The 24,255-nt window shown below is 48.1% G+C and overlaps 1 protein-coding gene and 1 long non-coding RNA gene across 8 annotated transcripts in view; one reads left to right on the forward strand and one right to left on the reverse strand.

Annotated features, from left to right (window-relative positions):
- Positions 1–7,230, forward strand: part of PHACTR1 (phosphatase and actin regulator 1) — a 545,181-nt gene extending 537,951 nt beyond the window's left edge. For 4 of the 6 annotated variants that reach the window (XM_082413298.1, XM_082413299.1, XM_082413294.1 and 1 more), the window contains 2 exons: positions 2,179–2,255; positions 3,105–7,229. In XM_082413298.1, the coding sequence (XP_082269424.1) occupies positions 2,179–2,255; positions 3,105–3,120 (93 nt within the window). In that variant the 3' untranslated portion in view covers positions 3,121–7,229. Of the gene's footprint in view, positions 1–2,178; positions 2,256–3,104 lie in introns of all 6 variants that reach the window. The other 2 variants (XM_082413295.1, XM_082413296.1) reach the window with 1 other exon arrangement.
- Positions 514–22,548, reverse strand: LOC309637982. 2 transcript variants are annotated; one of them, XR_014250914.1, is made up of 4 exons: positions 17,829–22,548; positions 17,161–17,292; positions 7,244–7,410; positions 514–2,090 (listed from the first exon to the last, which is right to left on the reverse strand). It is a non-coding gene; the product is annotated as an uncharacterized lncRNA (long non-coding RNA). The 2 variants fall into 2 exon arrangements; XR_014250915.1 differs by lacking the exons at positions 17,161–17,292; positions 17,829–22,548 and adding an exon at positions 9,678–17,062 and having other exon boundaries at positions 7,244–9,147.
- Positions 22,549–24,255: the final 1,707 nt, after the last annotated feature.

Consider the following 24,255-nt stretch of genomic DNA (forward strand, 5'->3'; position numbering starts at 1 on the left):
TGCCCGGAGACTGCGCGGAGTATAGGAAGATTATGGAAGTACATTGTCAGGGTTCTTAATCTCCTGTCTTCAGTCACATTTTTGAGGCAGAATTGTGAGAGTAAGAGTGAGAAGATAAGGTTGAAATTTCCAGAAAGGAACAGATAAACTGGAGGACAGCCATACCAGCAGCAAGTGTGGTTCCACGTCCACTTGGTCCCAAGTATGAGCTTTGCTCTGGTAGATGGAACTGGCTAGGCCAGTGGGCCTGAGGTGGTGGCCCTCGTTGCTGATGGTTTGCTAAGGAGATAAAAGAACGCTCTGAGGACCAGCGGACCAGCAGCCTCAGAGGCGGGGGCTTTGGGCAGAAGCAGATTGCCTGGACTTGGGCCGCAGGTGATGACATGAAACAACGATTGTGCTGGAGCACAGCGCCCTGGGATCAGGCTGGATAGAGAATGCAAAGTCCTGAACACAGTGCATGTTAATGATCATAGTAACAAGAATACGGTCAACTGTCGTGTGACCATTAAAACGTTTACAAATAACTTTTTATCTTAGGAAGAAACGCCTGTGTTATTACATTTTTAATGGGCGGGCACAAGAGTGTGTACCTTTAATATTACATATGCACAAAGGACTGTAAAGAGAGACACCATAGTAGTTGCAGTTACGAATCTTCCACACTGTATCTACCTGCCTTACTGTTGATGGATAGCGCTGCTGTGATGAATACTGCTGTGAACATTCTTCTTCCACGTCTTTTCATTCACGAGTGCACACGTTTCTGCGGGGGTTGAACCTGGAAGTAGAATCTCTGTGTCCTGCAGTGTGGAGAGGGTTAGCTGCTTTAGTAGGAATGCCAGAGAGTGTCCCAAAGTGACTGTGTGAATTTACACACTCACCAGCAGCTTACGAGCGTTCTCATTGCTGCCCATTTCGGTGAACACGTGGTATCATCTTAGCCCTTCTGGGTGGGGGTGTAGCGGTTTCTCAGGATGGTTAGTTGCATTTCCCTGTTTTCTAATGAGCTCAAGCCCCTTCGCACATGTTGACTGGCCTTTTGTGAATGTCTGTTCAAGTCCCTTGCCCATTTTCTCATGAATTACTTTTATAATCATAAAAATTCTGACATACACAAAAACAAAAAGTATTAAATCGCTGTCTGCCTTGCCCTTAATCTTACTTATGCAAGCAGTCTGACTGAGGGGTAGCTTCTCAACTGGCTCTCCAAAACTGGACGACCAACTCGAAGTAGAAATTGTTTTATCTGTTCCTTTCTAGAGATGCCGATCATTTTATAAATTGTTTGTTATTATTTATGCACTTATGTCTTCTGTTAGACTGTTAACTCTCAAACAGTGGCAACTTTTCTGATTCCTCTTGGCATAATACACCTAGCACAGTACAACTGCACACAATAAGTTCTTTGGATGAACAGAAAAAAACTTTTCCATCCTCAGACTCTCCGTGCCCTGATATCTTCCCATCAAAGCACGTATCAACCTTAAAAGAGCTATGGGAAAGGGCCCACGTTTAAATTTTCAGCCCCCGAGGAAGAAGTGACGTTTTCTCCAACCCCAGACATTCTTTTGCTCCAGTCCTCCTTCCCCCTTCTCGGTGGCCACATCTGTGACTGTAAGGATGAGGTCATTCAGGTTCATCTCATGCATGTTTGAGGTTATTCAAAACACATTCCATACCCTCCATGGTGAAATATATCACCTCGGAGTCAACAGACTTGTAAAGGAGCCAAGGCTTCATGAGTCAAAGGGAAAGGGGGCAGCTGGCCGTCACCCCTTAATTTGGCTGGGGAGTTTCACATACCTCTTCTAGAAGTATCCATCCTGAGGCGTCGCTGTGCCTCTGAGGAGCTTACATTCACCAAAGAAAGCTGAGAGGCTGGCCTTGTAATGTGCACTCAGGACCCAGGAGTGTGGGCCAGGTGGAAGGGCCCTCTCGCTGCCCCGGTGGAGCTCTGGGCAGGATCCCAAATCGGATTGCTCGCAACTTAGATTTAGGGGGACGGGACTCTTCGTAGGTTCTAAAGGATATCTCAGGTGATTTCGTCTCTCCCAGTGGAAGAATCCGTTTTATGCACGTGTATGGCTCTGTCGAAGAAAGAAAACATAGGAATAAAAGAGAAGGTGAGCTGCTTTCCATCCTCTGCACTCTCATGGGCTTCTCTCTTCCTTGCAGGCTGCCATTCGGAAGGAGCTCAATGAATTTAAAAGCACTGAAATGGAAGTTCACGAATTGAGTAGACATTTAACAAGGTTAGTATCAAGTGGGTTTTTTTTTCCCCCTCTCAAATTATAACATTTACCCCCAAGCTGAACTATCCTAGCTGCTTCTGGAGGACAGGTGGTGTGGTGGGTGCAGTGAGGGGAGAAGATAAAAGAAAGATCCATGTGGGGACCCACAGGTTCCACTGTGGTTTCTGAAAGTAAGGGAAGGAGCATGAAAGGCCCAGGTTGAATGCAACCTTCTCAAAGCCTAGTTTTTAACTCATTCAAACTGAAGATCTGCTAAATGCCAGACCACCAACATGGTGGGTATTTATGAGAACATAAGCTGAGGAGAAAAGATCAATTGCCAATTTACAGCCAGTCAGCCGAGACCAAACTAGGATAAAGTACCGAATCCACGTGGGACTTCGGAAGCGGGATCACGCCCATGATTCCATGTCATTCTCCCAAGACAGTCGTGTGATGCTACGTGGGGAAACTGAGGCACAGAGAGATAGGAGGGGCTTATACAAGGTCACAGGGCCAGTCAGCGACAGAGCCGCTGACTCAGTTCTTCTGACCCTCTCCTCTGGTGAACATCTGGAGAAACAGTGCCTGACTCCGAGACACAAGGCTGGGGTCCCTACCTTGCTGCTGAGTCCTTGCATGGGCTGAGGGCCCCTGGGAGCTCCAGACTAAACTTCTCCAAAACCAAAGGTGAACTCGGTGGGCCTAAAGTTCTTGAGGGGTTCTGTGGAGATTTATTTGCCTTTGGTTGGAGATTTAAGCCTCCCTGTGGCTGTCAGAAACGAGGAATTTGAGGATGCAGATCTTGGATTGTCAAATCCGACACCTTTCGCAGCCCCTGGGTCTTGATTGAATTATTTGTTTTCCTAGGTTTCACCGACCTTAACAGTCGAATTCCTCTTGAGTGCTATGCTGTCTTCAAAACATAAGTTTATAAGAACCATAAGTGCTGGTATTTATTCACTTCCCCATTACGATGTAAATCTTCTGAACTACCTTTTTTTAAAAGAAGAAGAAAAGGAAAAGGAGACACAATCAGGATTGCGATGGTTACGGCTCCGTGGTCAGAGGTGCTGGCGCCACCGCTGATGAGGGACTGTGCCCTGTCCCGGGCAGGGCCGAGGGCACCGGAGACTTTCCAGCACTAGGAGAAGCCCCGGGCCTCTCCGGCCAGGCTGGCAGGTACCACGTTTGTTCAGGCTCCGGCGAGCCTTAGGCGACAGACACTTTGGAGGCAGAGTCCAAAGAAAGAAAGCCGAGGCGGTGGATCTGGCCTGGGATGACTGACTGTGCAAAGCGGGCGAGCCGGCTGGCCTTCTAGACTTGGCCAAGTACACTGGCTCCAGGTGTGCCAGCTGGTTTGGGGGCCCCTGCGGAGGAGGCTGCTGAGAGGGACCACTGTCCTCCTCTCCCTTCAGCTATCACCCCTGCCGTGAACTAAAGGGAGAGCCCTTTTCTGGGGGAGCCTGTGGTCGACAGTGTGTGCTCCAGGCCTGGAAGGCTGGCACGAGCTCCTGTGTCCTCAGGCTGAGCCGGGCTGCCTTCCAGGAAGCTCTGGTTTAGAAGGGGGAAGCCGTCATTGGCAAAGCCCAGCGTCACGGGTGACCTTACGCATACCAGCAGCCATTGGCGGCGTGGTGGTATCGTGCGTGCGAGCGTAAGAACCCTTCCGAGGGCATAAAGGCTGGCGTGACACACGGCTTGGCCGATGCTCTTCCTTTGCTCTGCGTGCCCCAGGCCTGGTGGCCGGGGGGCTTGGCAGTTAGTTAATGGCCTTTTAGTCGAGGACCGATGCGTGCAGGCCAGAAACCGTTCCTGAAAGGCTGCATTTCCAGCCGCTGGTGGACTGGTCCTCCAGGACCACCGGAGGGCCTGCCGGGCTTGCTCTGCACTGAAGAGCCTGTGCAGAAGCCCCGGCGTTGGGCAGACGCCAGCCACACGTGCTGTGCTGTACCTTCCACGCCTGCCCCTCCCGGGGCATCCTGCCTCTCCCTCCCGATGCTGGTGAGGGTGGCTGGAGGTGTATCTCTGACCATCCTCCTCACTCGGGACCGCAGGAAAGCAGCGGTGACACGGTAGGTGAGGGTAGCATGGGCAGTGGAGGAGGGGCCTCTCCAAACCCTGACTGCTCTCTGGAGGAGGCCGCTTGAGCTGCTTCTGGTTTCCTTCCTGAGGGAGCCTGTAGGGCCCTCAGCTGTGCAGCTCTGCCTGGCGTCCTGCCGTGATCCTGTAGTTCCCACCAGCTCTCCCAGTGAGGGCTTGCTCCCCGCCTCACAGGCCCAGGCTTCAGAAAGATGCCAAGCTTGGGCTTCCAAAAAAAAGAGTTAACTGGTCCCCACCCCAAAACGCGTGGGATCAATTTACTCTTGGGCTCCACAGCCATGGGTGAGGCCAGTTCCTTTTCCGCTGGCGCTCACGGCCCCCACGGCCCCCGTGGCCGGCGTCACCGTGCACTTGGCAGGGAGCTCGGGGCAGCGTTCGAGGCAGTGCCCAGGCAGTGCCCGCCGGCTGGTGCCAAGCTGGCGCACGCTTTCCTCGCATCGCCTGGCGCCCAGCCCCAGGAGGACGTGTCACCCCATCCTGTTTTCTCTGAATGTTGAATCCGCATAGTTACCGCCGTGGGTGGGGTGACTGATTCAGGGAAGATGGGGCCAGGGCTGCAGCGTGGCTGTAAACAGCGTCTTCCCGAAAGGCTTACTGACCTTTGAACGTGCAGATGGCACGCCGAGGGACGTGGGGCTCTTCCGTGTAACTCTTCCGCGGCGGCGCGTCTTCCGGGCTGAGGTGCCCGCCTGGCCAGGATCTGAGTCTGGGCTCCCTGTGGCTCGCGGTGGCCTGGGGCGACGGTCAGCCTTCCCCTGGCCCAGGAGCGAGTCCTAAGGGACCTCACTCCGCTGCCTGGACGCCTCGCAGAGGCCAGTGGCTTCTCTGCTGGCCTTGGTTCCGGGCCTTTCAGATTCCCCGGGACCATGATGCCTAATCGGGTTCCCCGCAGCTCGCCGGCGGCCCCGGGTTCCCGCCCGAAGTGCCCTATTGTTGCAGCCGCTTTGTGTGCGGAAGAAACTGAACGCAGTTTCTACTTCTCCTCCTGCAGGGCAGCCTTTTCCGGAAGTAACTCCCTGCAAGTGGAAGGGTGCCCCTCCCGTGTCACCACCACGAGCTGGGCTCTTCCAAGCCCGCTGTAAGCAGCCCAGCAACTTCCGTAGGTCAGAGGATGAGCCCTCTGCTATCTTTCCTTCCTTGAAATCTTGAGGTCTTTATAGAAATCTATCCAAATTTCCTTTTTGCCACATTGTTATGACAATTGAAAAATGCGTTTCTTTCCAAGATGACGATTCCATATTAAGGGGGAAAAAAAAGATGGGCTGGCTGGCTTACAATGCATCCCTTTTCTGAAAAAGCTGCAGTTTGAGCCTTTTTTAACTTGCATTAGCATCAGAAGAAAAACGTGAGATTTCTCAAAATGTTTCCTTCTCGAAATCAAACATCGCCCCGAAGTCCCCACCCCATCCACGACAGAAGAGACTGCCATCAGCCTACTTACTGTTTCGAAATTGCTGATATATTCCTCCCCAAAGGCCCTCAAAGCTCTGTAAAACTTTAGCCTTTATGTCAGATTAGAGAAACCAAACGACGTGACGGTTGATGTGATGAAAACCTCCGAGCTTATTTTTCTCCTGCTTACGAACGTGTATTTATATTTGCCGAATGAAAATCGTGGTGTGTGCTTCGGTGAATGGAATTTCAGGCTCTCCCTGTGCACAGCCAGTGGGCGAAGGTCACCTTAAACAACTTTTTCTTCCCATTTGTCTGTTGATCCCCAAACCGGTTGCTTTCTTCCAGTTGCTTCCCGGGTGTCTGTACATAGTTTGTCCTTGTACCAGAGCACTCTCCTGTGTTCTGCTTTAACAGCCAGCGGCTGTATGAGGAAGACAGTGTGAACAGAACACAAATTAAACTGGATCTCTATGGCCTAGGTTTTGTACATACAGAAACTGCATGGTATTTAAATTATTGTTTGTCTCTAATAATGTATGCAGTTTCTTTAAAAACAAACCAAAAAAAAAAAGTCTTAAAAACAAATCATTTCCTTGACTCCTGTGTTGTTTTATCGACCACCAGCAGGAACCACTGAAAAGTCTTGGTTTGGCTGGGGTAGGGGTCGGGGGAAAGGGTAGAGGTCAGCGCATCGGCAAAACAGCAAGAGTTATGAAGACACAGAACTAGCTCATGTTATCTGGTATTATCGGGGAAGGAAGGATTGTTGGACACAAATAACTTTCTAGATGAGTCCTAGCGTACAAAAGTTTTTTTCTTCCAAACAAACATCTTTTAAAGAATATCTAAATGTATTTACCAACTTTCTGTCCTTTAGTAACCTGGGAATGATGAATATAAATTACTGCCCCGAGGGAAAGCCCCCGGCAGCTTTGCTCTTTGAGTACTTACATCTGCCCCCTTTCTTGAGCAACCTGAGAATTTGCTTTATAGGACAAAGACCTTCTCCGCTCAACCTTTTGTTCCTGTCTTGTCTTTTTTGAAGGTTTTAGGGGAAGCAAGAAGGGCTGCAGTGCTTGCTGGCTGCGTTTTAGGTGCTGGGATTGTTGATAACATGCCCTTGGTCTGGTAACCTAGGAAGGTGGCTCTCGGAAAGAGGACCTGGCATAGCGCTACTCCCCTGCGCCACTGCCAGGAAGCACCTGGGCGTCCTTTCAAAGTGCAGATGCTGACTCCGAGGTCTAGGTGGGCCTGGATTCTGCATTTCCAACTAGCTCCCGGGGCATGCTGATGCCCCTGGTCCAGGAATCACACTTCTGAGCAGCAAGGGTGTGGGAGATCAATCCCAAGGGAGCCGCCTTCCCTGTGCCTGGGACTCTCCAGCCTCAGAAGATCGGGGTGACCACTTCTTATAACAAGCGGGGTGCACAGCTTTTTTCTTTGCTGAGCAGCAGTGGCAAAGCCCTATTGGGGGTCAGTGTGACTGCGTCACAGTCTGCGCAAGCTCTCACCTGTGCAGGAAGAGGGACGCCAAGCTGGCAGGGCCACAGCAGAGAGCGGCAGCAAGCGGTTTACAGAAAGGATTGCAGGTTGCAGGCTAAGAGCTTCTCCATCATTCTGCCGTCTCCTCACTCCAGAATTCTCTGACCTTAACAAGTCAGAACTTGACTGCAGCTGCCTAGGGGAGTGAAAGGACTAGAATGAGAACAGCTCCAACAGGCTCTGGCCTGCAAGACGGAAGGAAACTGGCCATCATCCTAAGAGAAAACTCTTTACGAAGTAAAGAAGGTCATGGCTACACATTCTCAGTAGGTAGAGGACCTGGTGTGTCCACCCTTGGATCATCATATGACGAAGTGGTGGCCCTGCCACGACATCTAACTGGACAATTCTGGCCACAAGTCACTTAATTTCTCTGGCCTCAATGTCCTCCTCTGGAAAGTGGGGACACTGAACTGGGTGTCCTGTAGTGTCCTTTAGGACAGCAGCTTTCTAAGATTTGGGTTTATCTGAATTTTTCAAACACTAAACTTAGTCTTCAGGAAAGAGTAAGCTTTGGGTAAGTCCTGCTGGGGAAGGCTCTCGGAGAACAGCTTGGATGCCACGCCTGCCACCCCTCCCTGCCTTGGGCTGGCCTCCTGGAGGGCTGCTTGGCACTGGGCCCTGCGCTGTCTCACGTGTCTTCGTGGGGGCTTGTCCTAAAGCTGCTCTCAACCGGATTATGCCGTCCCGCCTCCCCCTTCCTCTGGGCAAAGCATCCTGGAGGGGCTTGTAGGCTTGAGCAATGATGCTTAAGAAACAGCCCATTGTCCCCTACAGCGCCCCAAGTTCAAGGGCACCTCAGATGTGGGTACTTACCCCTGATTATTAATGCAAAGGACGAGTTTGATGCTGGGAACGTTTCCTGGCTGGCTCCACGGGGCCTAAGCGCTGTCCTGGCCTCAGATGACTCCATGTCTACAGCTAACACTCAGATCCACCCTGAGCTCCTGACCCAGGTGTCCAAATGTCACAAAGCAGCAGTGTGGGTCAAATCGACGCCCTGGAGTCAAATTCTGGCTCTTCCACCCCTTACTAGCTGTGCAACTTTGGACAAGTTACTTAATCTCGCTGTGCCTTGGCTCCCTCATCTGTAAAATGGGAATAATGGCAACTATTTATAGGCCCGGCAGGATTAAATATGTGTAAGGTGCTCAGCACGGTGTCTGACACAGAGTTAGGCCTTAGTAAATGTTAGCTCTTGAGGACCTGGCCAAATGGTGGAGCAGGAAGACCCTGAGCTCACCTCCTCTCGTGGGCACAACAAAATTACAACAGTTTACAGAGCCACTGTTGATGAGAGAGACTGGAATCTAGCAGAAAAGATCTTCTACAACTAAAGATATAAAGAAGGAACCACAACAAGACCGTTAGGAGGGGCAGGGGCAGGTTTAGGCAAGACCCACACCCCAGGGTGGGCAGCCCACAAAAGGAAGGATACTTACAACTGCAGAGGTTCTCCCCAAGAAGTGAGGGGTCCAAGCCCTACATCAGGCTTCCCACCCTGGGAGCCCTGCACCAGGAAGACAAGCCCCCAGAATGTTTGGCTTTGAAGGCCAGCAGGGCTGACTTTCAGGAGAGCCAGAGGGCTGCAGGAAATAGACTCCAATTTTAAAGGATGCACACAAAATCTCACACTCCAGGACCCAGGGAAGAAGCAGTTATTTGAAAGCAGCCTGAGTCAGACCCACCTGCTGATCTTGGAGAGCCTTCCAGAAAGGCAGGAGGCAACTGGAACTCACACTGGGGTCACAGACACTGTGGCAGCCATTTCTGGGAGCTTGTTCTACCAGGAGAACACTGGGGCTGGCAAGCACCACTTTGGAATCCTCTCTAGCTTCTCAGCACCAGCTTCTTAGCTGCTCTGCCAGTCAGCCTGTCAAGAGTAGTACTGGGACACCTCAGGCCATGCAACTAACAGGGTGAGGATACAGACCCATCCACCAGCAGGGCTGCTGCCTTAAGACCCCCTGAGTCCCCAGCTGCCCAGGGACACAGCCCTGTCCAGAGGGCCCAAGACCTGGCCCCATACACCAGTGTGCCAACACTAGCCCTGGGACCCACCCACCAGTGGGCCAGCACCAGCTCCAGGACCCCCAATCCCTGCAGCCAGACACCAGGATCCAGCTCTGCCCACCAGACTGCCAACACTAACCCCAGGACCAGGCCCACACACCAGTGGGCAAGCATCAGCCCCAGGACCCCCTGGGGCATGGCCCTGCCCACCAGCAGGTCAACACTAGATCTGCGAACCCTGGTCCCCCACCCCCAGAACGCAGCTCTGCCCACCAGTGGGCCAGCCCTAGCCCCAGGACACTCTGAGATTCCACAGCCAACTGTCTCAGGACCCAGCCCTACGAACCAGCAGCCTGGCAATGAACTGGACCAGGGGCCAGCCATACCTACTAGAGTGCCAGCAGCAGTCAGCTGACCACAACAGAAGAACCCGGGTAGCGCACATAGGGGGCACCCCTACAACATACAGCTCTGGTGACCAGAGGTGAGTGCACTGCTGGGGCGCATAGGACGTCTCCTACAAAAGGCCACTTCTCCAGAAGGGTCAGAAAATGTAACCAACCTACCAGATACATAAAAATAAAAACAACAAATTAGGCAAAACGAGGCAACAGAGGAATGTGTTACAAGCGAAGGAACAAGATAAAACCACAGAAGAACTAAGTGAAATGGAGACAGACAATCTACCCAATAAAGGTTCAAGGTAATGATCATAAGGATGATCAAACAACTCAGGAGAAGAATGGATGAATACAGAAGTTAGGAGTTTTGAACAAAGAGTTAGAAAATACAGAGAAGAACCAAACAGATGAATACAATAACTGAAACTAAAAATACAGTAGAAGGAATCAACAGCAGATTAAATGATAGAGAGGAACAAATTAGTGACCCACAAGACAAGAGTGGAAATCACTGAGGTGGAACAGAAAAATGAATAAAAAGAAATGAGGACAATTTAACAGACCTCTGGGACAACATCAAGCCTACTAACATTTGCATTATAGGACTCCCAGAAGGAGGAGAGAGGGAGAGAGAAAGGGGCAGAGAACATATCTGAAGACATAATAGCTAAAAACTTGCTTAACTTGGGAAAGGAAATAGACATCCACCTTCAAGAATCACAGGACCAAACCAAAGAGGATCATACCAAGACACGTGGTGATTAAAATGGTAAAAATTAAAGATAAAGAGAATATTAAAAGAAGGAAAATGAAACAAGTTATGTACAAGGGAACTCCCATACGGCTATCAGCTGACTTTTCAGCAGAAACTCTGCATGCCAGAAGGGAGTGGCATAATATATTTAAAGTGATGAAAGGGAAGAACCTAGAATGAAGAGCACTCCACCCAGCAAGGCTTTCATTCAGATTTGATGTAGAGATCAAAAATTACACAGACAAGCAAAAGATAAAAAGAGTTCAGCACCACCAAACCAACTTTACAAGAAATGTTAAGGGACGTCTCTAAGCGAAAAAGAAAAAGCCACAACTAGAAACATGAAAATTATGAACGATAAAAGCTGATTGGTAAAGGCAGTACAGTAAAGGTAGTGAATCAACCACATGTAAAGCTAGTAGGAAGGTTAAAAGACAAAAGTAGTAAAGTCATCTATATCTGTGACAAGTAGTTAGGGGGATACAAAAAGTTGTAAAATATGATGCCAAAAAACAGTAAATGTGGGAGAAGGGGAGTAAAAATGCAGGGTTGTTAAAATGTATTTGAAATTAAGAGATCAGCAATGTAATTACATATATATATAGATTGCTATATATAAACCACATGGTAACCACAAACCAAAAATCTATAATAGATACAAAAGAGACAGGAATCCAAACATAACACTAAAGATAGTCATCAAATCACAAGGGAAGAGAATAAAAGAAGAAACAAAAAAGAACTACAAGAACAGCCACAAAACAATTAAGAGAACAGCAATAAGTACATACCTATCAATAATTACTTTTAACTGTAAATGGATTAAATGCTCCAATCAAAAGACAGAGTGTTTAAATGGATACAAAAATAATACCTGTATATACGCTGCCTACAAGAGACTGACTTCAGATCTAAAGACACACAGACTGAAAGTGAGGGGATGGGAAGAGATATTCCATGCAAATGGAAATGAAAAGAAAGCCAGGTAAGCAACCCTTATACAAAGTACTGCACCAGTTTACATTGTGACATGCTAGGCCACAAAACAAGTTTCAGTAAATTTAAGAAAAATGAAATTCATATCAAACATCTTTTCTGACCACAATGCTATGAGATTAGAAATCAAGAAAATAACTGCAAAAAAACACAAACACATGGAGTCTAAAACAATATTTTACTAAACTAACAGTGGATCACTGAAGAAAAAATCAAAAAATACCCAGAGACAAATGAAAATGTAACACAGCAATCCAAAAATCTATGGGACGCAGCAAAAGCAGTTATAAAAGGGATGTTTATAGTGATACCAGTCTACCTCAGGAAACAAAAACCTCAAACAACCTAGCCTTACACATAAAGGAACTAGAAAAAGAACAAACAAAACCCAAAGTTAGTAGAACGAAAAAAATCAAAGATCAGAGCAGAAATAAATGAAATAGAGACTAAAAAACAATAGAAGAGATCAATGAACCTAAGAGCCGATTCTTTGAAAAGATAAAATTGATAAACCTTTAGCCAAACTCATCAAGAAAAAGAGGGCCCAAATCAATAAAATCAGAAATGAAAAAGGAGAAGTTACAACCTATACAACAGAAATACAAATGATCATAAGAGATTACTATGAACAACTATACACCAATAAAGTGAACAATCTAGAAGCAATGGACAAATTCCTAGAAATGTACACTCTCCTAAGAATGAACAAGAAATAGAAAATATGAACAGACCAATTACCAGAAATGAAATTAAGTAATAAAAAACTCCCAATAAACAGAAGTCCAGGACCAGATGGCTTCACAAACACTTAGAGAAGAATTAACACCTGCCCTTCTTAAACTATACCAAAAAAATTGCAGAGGAAGGAATGCTCCTGAACTCATGCTGTTAGGCCAGCATCGCCCTGATACCAAAGCCAGAAAAGATATCACAAGCACAAAAGAAAATTACCGGCCAGTATCACTGATGAACATAGATGCAAAAAATCCTCAACAAAATATTAGCAAACTGAATTCAATATTGCATTAAAAGGATCATACATCATGATCAAGTGGGAGTTATCCCAGGGATGCAAGGATGGCTCAACATCTGAAAATCAATACGATACACATTAACAAGTTGAATAAAAATCACATGATCATCTCAATAGATGCATAAAATTCAACATTATTTTATGATTAAAAACTCTCAAAGTGGGTATAGAGGGAACATACCTCAACTTAATAAAGGCCATATATGACAAACCCTCAGCTAACATCATACTCAACAGTGAAAAGCTGAAAGCATTTCCTCTAAGATCAAGGATGCCCACTCTCACTACTTTTTATTCAGCATAGTATTGGAAGTCCTAGCCACAGCAATCAGACAAGAAAAATAAAAGGAATCCAGATTGGAAAGGAAGTAGTAAAACTGTCATGTTTACAGATGACATGATACTATTACTTAGAAAATCCTAAAGATGCCACCAAAAAATAACTACAGCTCATCAATGAATTTGGCAAAGCTGCAGGATACAAGATTAATATACAGAAATCTGTTGAATTTCTATACACTAACAACAAACTATCAAAGAGAAATTAAGAAAACAATCCCATTTATCATTGCATCTAAAAGAATAAAATACCTAGTAATAAACTGACCTAAGGAGGTAAAAAACCTGTACTTGGAGAACTATAAAACACTGATGAAAGAAACTGAAGACAACCCAAACAGATGGAAAGATATATCATGTTCATGGATTGGAAGAATGTTGTTAAAATAATCAAAATACCCAAGGCAATCTACAGATCAAATGCAAATCCTATCAAAATACCAAGGACATTTTTCACAGAACCAGAAAAAATATAAAATTTGAATGGAAACATGAAAGACCCTGAATAACCAAAGAAATCTTGAGAAAGAAGAACAGAGCTGGAGGTATCACACTCCCTGATTTCAAGATATACTACAAGGACAAAGTGAGAGAGTGGCATGGACATATATATATATTACCAAATGTAAAATCGATAGCTAGTGGGAAGCAGCCGCATAGCACAGGGAGATCAGCTCAGTGCTTTGTGACCACCTAGAGGGGTAGGATAGGGAGGGTGGGAGGGAGGGAGACGCAAGAAGGAAGAGATATGGGGATATATGTATATGTATAGCTGATTCACTTTGTTATAAAGCAGAAACTAACACACCATTGTAAAGCAATTATATGCCAATAAAGATGTTAACAACAACAAAAAAGATATACTACAAAGCTACAGTAAGCAAAACAGTATGGTACTGGCACAAAAACAAACACAGAACAGAGAATCCAGAAATAAACCCAAGCACTTATGGTCAATCTATGACAAAGGAGGTAAGAATGTACAGTGGGGAAAAGACAGTCTCTTCAGTAAGTGTTGCTGGGAAAATAGAACAGCTACATGTAAAAGAATGAAATGAGAACATTTTCTCACACTATATACAAAAATAAACTCAAAATGGGTTAAAAACCTAAATGTAAAACCAGAAACCATAAAACTCCTAGAAGAAAACACAGGCAGAACACTCTTTTTAACATAAATTGTAGCAGTATCTTTTGGATCTGTCTCCTAAGGCAAAGAAAACAAAAGCAAAAATAAACAAATGAGACCTAATTAAACTTAAAAGCTTTTGCACAACAAAGGAAACTACTGACAAAACAAAAGGCAACCTAAGGAAGGAATGGGAGAAAATATTTGCAAATGATATGACCAGTAAGGGGTTAATATCCAAAATATATAAACAGCTCATACAGCTCAATATCAATAAAACAACCTGATTAAAAATGAGCAGAAGACCTGAATAGACATTTGTCTAAATAATACATACGGATGGCCAACAGGCACATGAAAAGGTGCTCAGTACCGCTAATCTTCAAGAGTAATGCAAGTCAAAAACACAATGAGATATCACCTCACACATGTCAGAATGACTATCATCAAAAAGATCACAAATAACAAAAGTTGGCAAGCATGTAGAGGAAAGGAAACCCTAGAACACTGTTGGTAGGAATGTAAATTGGTGTAGCCATTGTGGAAAACAGTATGGAGGTTCTTCAAAAAACTAAAAACAGAACTACTATATGATCCAGCAGTTCCACGCCTGGGTGTATATATGAAGAAAACGAAAACACTAATTTGAAAAGATACATGCACCCCAATCAATGTTTATAGCAGAATTATTAACAATAGCAAAGATATGGAAGCAACCTAAGTATCCATCAATAGATGAATGGATAAAGATGATATAGTATATATATACAACGGACTACCACTCAGCCATAAAAAAGAATGAAATATTGCCATTTGTAACAACATGGATGGATATGGAGGGTAATATGAAATAAGACAGAGAAAGTCAAATGCTGTATGTTATGACTTATATGTGGAATCTAAACTTAAAGAAAAAGAAAACAAATGAATATAACAAAACAGAAACCGACTCAGATATAGAGAACAAACTAGTAGTTACCAGTGGGGAGAGGGAAGGGAGGAGGGGCAAGATATGGGGAGGGGATTAACAGGTACCAAAAGTTAATTAATTAATCTTCAAAAATATGATTCTCTTGACTATAAAAAGAAAACATAGTGTCTTTAGATTTTAAACTTCAAGCTTTGCTATCTTATGTACAGCAACTATGGTTTATGACTTCCTTACAAAATAATGTAAAATTTGCAACACTAAGCAAACCTACCAAGATACAATTATCCATAGTTCCCCCATTGGATTTTCATATCTGAGTTATCTACCAAGTTTTATCATTTGTATTTTTCACAAAATGTTAATTTCATATGTGCTTACACTTATATTCTACTTTTTCAGTTACCTTTCTTACGTGAACAGTTTCTTAGTCTTTAATTTTTTTCATCTTATATAATCCAATAAACTGATATTCCATAAAAAAATTTTAAAATAAATGTTAGCGCTTATGCTTAACACATACGTTTCACAAGCACCTCAAACTCTGTGTGTCCCAGACTATCGTTTTCCTATTTTCAAACCCCACCCCCTCTGCCCCAGTCCCGTTCTCCTCTTATTTCCTTTGTCAGTGAATGGCATTACCTAGACATCACCTCCCCCTTTCCGCTTCCAGCTGATCGTGAACACTTGCCAGTTAGTTCTAGAAGCTATTCCACTGCTCTAATCAAGGTCCTCATCTGCCTGCATGTTCACACTCACGGTCTCCATCCCTGTGGCTTTAGCCAGGCCAACCCTGCTGCTGGTCCTCTGGCCAAACACAAGCTTCCGCGCACCCCTCTCCTGCTTGACATTTGCAGCGGGCCCCACTGTCCTACCCATAACATCCCAATCTCCAGTCCACCGTCCTCGGAACCAGTGTGGCCGGTTCTTCTGCCTAGGGGTCCCAGAGCAGACCCCCATGGTGTGTGTGGCCCGGGAGCCCTGAGAGGGGGCTGTCCATGTGACCATGCTGTGGTGACCACCTCAGGGACAGCCAGCGCTAACTAGGGGCTTCGTGGACTTAAGCTTCCCTGAATAGAGTCCAAGAGAGGCTTCACTTCAATGACCTCAGAACTCTACTGAGGAACCAGAATACTCATACATACCAAAAAAAAAAAAAAGCCATGGTATGAATGACTAGTTGTCCCCTGTGTACCTGACTGTGGCACCCCAGTTTCCAACTGCAGCTGTCTGAGCACTTGACTCCTGTTGCTGCCACCATCTGCAGCTCCCAAATATTAAACACTCACTGCGTACCTGGCACCGCGCTGCACCATTTTCACGCACAATTTTATTTAATCCTCACAATGCCTCACAGCTTCCAAAGCCACGTGTGTTCAGCTCTAAAGCATTGCTCTTAACCTCCCTGCTAGGCCGATGCATGCGTTGCTTTGCCTCCGTTTTGTTGAGTTCACACTCTCTCAGCTTCCGTCCAATTATCCCAGTTCCCTGTCTTAGGTGATACCATCATCTTGTGACACCGAGAACCACAGATCAGGAAAGATACCCAACTGCCTCCCAGCCTCCAGGTAGGGAGACGCTGTTTCCTCAACCTAGCTCCTCCTTCCCCTTCCTGTACACTGCCTGCCTGTGTGCCCACCAGTGGGGACCTCCCACCACGAGCCTGTCAGCCAATACTTATGACTTCCTGCGAGGGAAGTGATGTCGAACGAGGCTCTTGCACGGCGTGGGTCCACCTAGCGCTGTGGCAGAGGCAGGAAGAGAACAGCACGCTGCTGGGTCCGCAGAGGAAGAACACATCTGACACTTAATCAGTCGTGGGTGGGCAGCCAGGCCCTTTCCTAAGTGCTATTTTTGGTTTTAAAAAAAAGTTCTGCTCCTTATGTGCCATTAATCAAAAAATGCTCTCATTTCATAATAGGAAGCCATGATCATCCAATCATGACGTTTAACGCGAAGGGGTCTTGTTGCGTGAACTCATGAATCCGTTTGCAGAGGAAGGAAAAGTAAACCACAAAAGCAGAATTTAACTGATTCTTCTCCCAGGCTGTGACAACCAGCTAAGAGGCATGCTACTCTGAGCTGGACTTCCACACACCCATTTCTTTTCTCCTCCATAACAGATTGCGACTTTGCATCTTGTGATCGCAGAGGTTCAGTGTTTCCTACGTGGTGAGATCATTGCTGTTTTTTTATTTCTTAAGCGCACGCACATGCACACACACACACACACACACGAGACAAAATGATGGAAGAGAGGACGAAAAATTCCATCTGTTCCTTAGTTACCAACCTGGAGTAGGATGGTTGTCACTGACACCTTGTCCAGGGCGGGTCTCACAGGTGGGTCCATGCGAAGCTACATCCTTATGAGGCCTGTGATTTCAGAGTCTCCACCCAGGAGAAGGCAAGCCCGTCTCTTCAGCTACACAAATAAAGATATTTTACACATGAGTTGGGCTTATTATCTCAAACTGCCCCCACGATAGAATTAGGGTAAAGGCCTTAGCCCCCCTGGCCTTGTTCACACTGTGTGCTGCCTTGACGTCTGGGTCGCAGGGACACTGTTCCAAGCCAGCATTAAAATGCTTCCTGTCACCCCCGCCAGCCTCAGCCCCTGCTCCAAACCCTCCCAGCCGGGGCAACACAAGGAAAGCCCCTGGTCGCAGTTTAACTGTCTTGGGTTTTCCGCAGTTCTCTCCCGCTGACCTGGTTACGACAGCCCCGCTGTCCCTTCTTTGGTCCTAGAAAGTATGCGCAATACCCCGCTCACGTCTAAGCTGACGGAAGCTGCTTCTGAGGAAGGGACTGGGGCCGGGGTGGAGGGACAGTGGCCGTGCATCGCATACCCTCCTGTGTCCTGGCTGCCTTTTATTCCCACGTGCACAGAGCCCTTTCCCATTAAAAAATTTAGTTACAACTATTTTTTAAAAAGGCGGGCAGGGGATTGAAAGTACATACCTGTGCTGGTTGCCTCTGTCATCCCTGAGCAAGGAAACTGACCCGTGTGGACCACATCCACTCAGACGGACCTTGTTTCAATCATATCAAAACATCTAGGAAGAGGCCGCAGTAAGGAAACGCAGGCATTTTCAGACCATCTAGCGGCTGGTCAGAAAGATGTAGCCCCACGTGGCCCAGCTGTGAGAGGTCCCCTCCGCAGCGGCCGGCAGTCCTCTTCCGGCCTCTGCTCTCCACTCTCTGTGCAGGGAGATCAGATGCCTCTTGATAGTTTCAGTTCGTCGTAAGGACGTGGTTTTTGCCCTCCAGGGACCCGCTGGCACCGCGTGAGTGGAAACAGGGCAGGTGCCCAACGTAACGAATTGGGGTGGGCAAGAGAGGAAGATGGAGAGAGATGGCTTCAGGTCTGGAAGACGGTTGAGAGAAAGTGGCAGCAAAACGGTGCTCTTGTTTGGATGAAGGAGGTGCGGACAGCTGGGCTGTGGCTGAAGACCTCCCACTGCAGGTTCCAGGCAGCAGGAGAGAACGCACACTCGCTGCTGACCCCCCAGCCCATCCGGCTGCTCCAGAGGAAGGAGCCGGGGCGCAGTCCTGCGGGTTTCAGCAGCAAAGCAGTGCGGGAGCCGAGATGCTGCCGGCCACCTCGCAGGCCTCGGCTTAAAGCTCAGGAGCTGGCGGCGGAGGGCCTGAGGCAGGCTTCCCAAGGCCCAGCTGAAGGCTACTTGTGCCGCCCCAGTTCCTCTGAACAAAACCAGCCTCTCATTCATGCGGACGGGGCACTCAGTCCAAGCCCTTTCGGTTCCAGCAGAGGCCGCAGCGCTCTGTGGCCCTCGGGGCACCAAGGTGGGCACCTCCAGTGGAAGCACTGTAAGGTGCGTCAGCGCCTGTACCCGAGCTGCACCCCTGCACGGCCCCTCGCTGCTCACATCAGCGTCGGCCACTGTGGCCGGCTGGTCTTTGCATCCTCCCCGTCATCCTGAGACCCACCCCTCACCCAACACCAGCAGAGTGAGTTCTGCACCTCGCACTGTGTTGGACTGTGTCATCCATCACCCCATCTTACGGGGGTGGGGACTGAGGTTAAAGGAACAGGATCGTACCACTAGGAAACGGCAAAGCTGAGCTGCGCACCCTGGGCTTCTGACCCTCAATCCAGCTCCCCTGCCGCTACATGCCTAGGGGAGCCCACAAAGGGTGCTCGGAAGGATGACGGTTTTAGACACAGATTTAAACCCGTGTCTGCCCTGCTAAACTGCGCCTGCTCTGGTGGGGTCAGTTACCACTGGGTTTAGCATCCTTCACGTAATAGGAAACCTGTCAAATACTGGCTGAAACAACCGGATTTTTTGTTTGTTTTTTTAATGTAAAGGAAGTCTGGAGTTAAGTAGGGAAGGGCTTGTGGTACCATCAATGTGCCACAGCTCTGTTTTTTTGCCCCACCATCCTTACCATGTGACTTCCATCCTTGAGGTTGCCTCATGTCCCAAGATGGCTGCTGGAGTTCCAGTCATTCTGTATGTGTTCCAGGCAGGAAGTAAGAGGAAAGGTTACCTGACTGTGGAGTATCCTCTGTAAATAAAAACCTTTTCTGTAAGCCCTACCTAATGACTTTGCTTCTATCTCATTGTCCATTCCTCTGCATAAAGACTGGGAAATAAAGTTTTGTTAACACACTCCTGCCTCAAATAAAATTGAGGTTTGGTTAGTAAGGAAGGGGAGGATAGTTATGGTTGGTTGGCTGCCACAGAGCTACCCTCAGTAACGGGCTGACTTGTGAAAAGGTGAGAGTGAAACCACCTCCAGTGACCCAGCAAGGAGAGCAAATAATTCATAGGACATCTGTGTCTCACTACTGAGATTATAAGGTACTTCATCAAAGGCTGAATGTAAACTTTTAGCAATATCCCCAACATCACCTAGAAATGAAGCCAGACTAATTTAAAAACGAGAAAATGGCATAGGCAGGTAGCATTCTCTGTAGCTTTTCTTTCTTTAGCAATCCGGGTTAAAACTCTGACAAGGTACAATGTGAAATCTACAGTCCCTAGCTCCTTGCTATTCAAACTCTGGTCCCCAAGGACCAACATCATCAGGGAGCATATTAGAAATGCAGAACCCCAGGCCCCACCACCGAGCTACTAACTCAGAATCCAAATTTTAACAGGGGCCCTAGGGGATTCCCATGTACGTAAACTTTACAAATGCAAGACTTAAAGAACCTGCAATGGGCCTCTGATCTCCTAGAACACTTCTCAGGAAGCATCCTCTCTAAGATGTTTACTGAGACTGTAAGTCACAGTGTCACCTCTCTGAAGAGAGCACACATTTTACCTGTTATCGCTTGTGATTCAGTGACACCTAATGTTTACTGAGTGCTTACCATGTGCCAGGCACTGACACGAGGGTACTGTGTGTCCTTCTGCATTTCACACTCCTAACAATCCTGTAAGGTGGCTACCATCACTATCATGTTACACAGGAAGACACGGTGCCAAGGTACCCAGCCAGCAAGCTCCTCAGGGGTGTTAAGGCTCAGAGGACAGATAAGGGCAGTGTTTCAGGATAAGGGAGAAGCTTGGTGTGGTGAAGCATGCTCTAGACAGGGATGGGAGCCAGGATGCCTGCGTTCTAAAGGCTTCTCAGCTACCAGTGGTGACCTCGTATAACCCCCGTCACCACCCAGAACCTCGCTTTTCTTATCTGAGTACTGGGGAGGGGAGTGTCGACCAGGTGACTGGCACGCTTGCCTCCAGCGGACGTTCCTCAAGTCCAGGTGTGCCTCCCTTCTGATCTTGAAGTCAGTCAGCCTTAGCAGCTGCCGACCCTGACTTTATCCAGATTCACCCAGCTGCCACCAGGTCTGGCCAGAGCCCAACTCAGTCTACAGACCCAGATGTTGGACACCCCAGGGGACGCATACATCTTTCCAAGCAATAAGAGGCAAATAAACACAGCTGCTGCCAGCCGCCCCCTGCCCCCGCCCCCAGCCTTCTCACTGGACTCAGGTGCAGGGGAAGGAACCAGGCAAAGCCAACTTCCCGTAAACTTCCAGAATTAGACTTGATCGGAAACGTTCCCAAGGAAACACCTGGCCATGCCAGACACTGCTTGCCAAAGCTGCCAGTGGGATATTCCCACTCTGCCCACCTCATCTGAAAGGGCTGGCCATACCACCCTCAGACTGGTTGGCAGAAACCAGAAATAAGCAGTGAAGGAATACCACTCAGATGTAGTTCATGGTGGAAGGCACCTGGTACCCGCCTCCTGGCACCTCTGCAGGGCATATCCAGTCAACAGATTTGTCAAATGGAGTGGGAGCTTTTGATAGTGTCTCCCAGTTCACAGTGTCCCTTGCTCACCGGCCCTGCACTGCCACAGACACAAGGAGGCTCCTGGTGGCCATAAGTCTGTCTCCATGGGGATGGATGATCGATCCACAGGCAGCACCAGACCCAAGATGGACCACAGGCCCTTTCCCATGGATTTAGGAAACGGGGCCAAGAGACTGTCTCCAGAATCTGGACCTGTACCAGATAATCTTAGGACCTCAGGGTACGACATCTTCCACCAGAGCAACCCGGACAGCAGAGAGAACTAGCAGACACACAGAGCAGGTCAAAGATAAAGGGGGCCAGTCTCTTTAGTCCTGTCCCAGATTCTAGTCCTACCCCCGGTGGGTTCTGAACCTCACCCCCTGTATCCTGTGATCAAGTCTCCTTGAGCGAGCCAGCTCCAGAACAATTCTGTTACTTGTCACCAGGAGTCAGGCATTCATGTATTCACCTAATACTCAGGGAGAGCCCAGGCAGGCTGAGATGTCCTTGGCACCGAGGGAAAAGAAAAGAATAAAGACATGATCTATACCCTCGAGGGGCTCACAGGCTAGTGTGGGATATAAACAGGTCATTCTAAACCAATGTATTAAATGTGGTAAAAAGGACACAGAGTACCATGGAAGGAAACAAGCCTAGGGCAGAAGCCAAGGGGCAGAGAGCCGGGAGGGCTTCCTGGAGGAGGGGATGCTTGAGCTGAACCATAGAGATAGGAGGATGCAGCCCCACAGTGGGGAGACAGTGTTCCTGACCAAGATGATACCAGCATGCCCAAAGATGGGTGGGGGACAGCACGGTTTCAGGGAGAAAACACATATGAGAAACTATATACTAGGTAAAGCAGAAGTGTGCAAAAGGGACCAAGAGACATGCTGGATGCAAGAAGCCTGCTTTTTAGAGGGAAACCACATGGAGTTTAATTAAAGTTCGAGACCACCAAACCAAAGACTCCTGAACCATTATGCATGAAACATTACAGAAGCTCAGAAGCAGGAAAAGGCATGTGCAGCTTGGAAATCAACGAGGGGAAGTTTCCGATAGGCCTCGAAGCACAGGGCGGATTCAAACAGAGGCAGAGCCTGGCCACACGCTTGCAAACCACGCTATTCAAAATGTTCAGCATTCCTCAGAGCTCTGTACTTCCTAAAGTGCTTTCACATTAAGCTCACCTGATGCTCACAGCAAGTGGAGGAGTAAGCAATTCTAGCACCTTCCTGAAGGTGATGGGGAAACTGAGCCGCAGACTGAGTGATCGCCTTGGGTCACAGACCTAACGAGTCAGTGCAGAGGCTCAGACCCTCCCCAGCACCCACGCCTGCCAAGGCTCTTTGTCACTCTTCCATGAATAAGAGAAGCTGACAAAGACCCAGCATGGCAGAGTAACTAACTTTCCTCCAGCTTCTGGGCAAGGCCAGGTCGCCTCCGCCCTTGTGTGGCAGCTCAGGAGCGAGAGGTCCTCTTAAAGACTGAGAAAACAAAACACATACTTGTTTAATATCTGTCTTCCCTGCATGACTACAAGCTCCAACAGGGCAAAAACAACTTAGCAATTAAACTCAGTACCTGGGCCATTAATGGGAGTGTGTTCAAATCTATTTCATGATTGAATGAGAACGAAGAAGAGAACAAGCGAACCACACAGAATGGAAAGGGGAGAGAGAGGAGGTGGGGATGCAAGCCCGCCGGGGCATGGACACAGCCTTCTGATAGAAGCGAATCATCCAGAGCTCTCCTCCTCAGTGCCACCCTCACAAGCCTTCATGGCGTTAAGTCCAGAGGGCGGGGGGGCCAGGGAAGAGATGCCAACATTTCCAACAAGTACCCGGTTGCTACTTGGTAACACTCTAGGGAAAGAAGGGTGACGGGAGACGAGCAAAAAGAGACCAAACAGGAGGCTCAGAGGTTAGCATGAGCTCCAGCAGGCCCGAGCACCTCTGTATGAGTTCCTGGTAAACTACAAAGTAATCCCTACGCTTTAGGTGTGATTCTCCGGTCTGAACCCCGATCGCCTACTGTGCTATTCTACTAGGAGTTCTGCTCGGTCGGGACAAGCTTCTTGAAGGATTTTTTCCTTGTCCTCTGATCACGTTCTCCAACCCCCTCTCCAGGTGGTGGCCCTACAGTGAGACCAGCCCCGAGTGAGGAATTGTCACCTCACCTAGCGAGGAACTGCCCACTCACTTTTTAACCTCCATAAGGCAAGGCTGGCAGACCAAAAAGGAAAGGGAGTGGGATTCCCTGGTGGCGCAGTGGTTGAGAATCTGCCTGCCAATGCAGGGGACACGGGTTCGAGCCCTGGTCTGGGAAGATCCCATATGCCGCGGAGCAACTAGGCCCGTGAGCCACAACTACTGAGCCTGCGTGTCTGGAGCCCGTGCTCCGCAACAAGAGAAGCCGTGACAGTGAGAGGCCCGCGCACCGCGATGAGGAGTGGCCCCCGCTTGCTGCAACTGGAGAAAGCCCTCGCACAGCAACGAAGACCCAACACAGCCAAAAATAAATAAATAAATAAATAAAATTAAAAAAAAAAAAAAAAAAAGGAAAGGGAGTGACTGGTGAGGAAGGCAGTGAGGGGCCAGCACCCCACCCTGCCCTGCAGGCCTCCGGGAAAGTTCCTCCCCCCTCTGTTCACATCACCCCCTTCCTCCACCCACCCACCCCTCCCCACCTCTTCAATCTGGCCTCCTGCCAGGAGCCACTGAGCAGTTTCACTTGGCACAGATTCTAAAGGAGAAACAGCTCTTTGTTCCATCCACCAGAGGAAAGGTCCCCAACTCCTGCTACAAAGACACATTTTCACCTGTCAAGGCAAAGAAAAGCGGCCTCTAGGCCTTCCAAACCCAGAACACCCAGCTGAAGACAAAAGCTGCTTCTCCTCTGGGACCACAGGAGGATGCAAAAGGCAGAGCCAGAGGCCCTGCCAGCCATCCACACCCCTAACCCCTCCCAGAGGCTGCCCTGGGCTGAAGAACGCCGCCTCCCTCCTGCTCAAATCTCACAGCGCTGCTCACAGAGGCTGTCACTTAGGGCAGGAGATTGATCTTCGGACCTAGTCCTGGGCACACATGCTCTACTTTTACCCTCCCCATCTGCAC

The sequence above is a fragment of the Balaenoptera physalus genome (assembly GCF_965194825.1).
Source record: "Balaenoptera physalus genome assembly, chromosome: 11".
NCBI classification, from domain to species: Eukaryota; Metazoa; Chordata; class Mammalia; order Artiodactyla; family Balaenopteridae; genus Balaenoptera; species Balaenoptera physalus.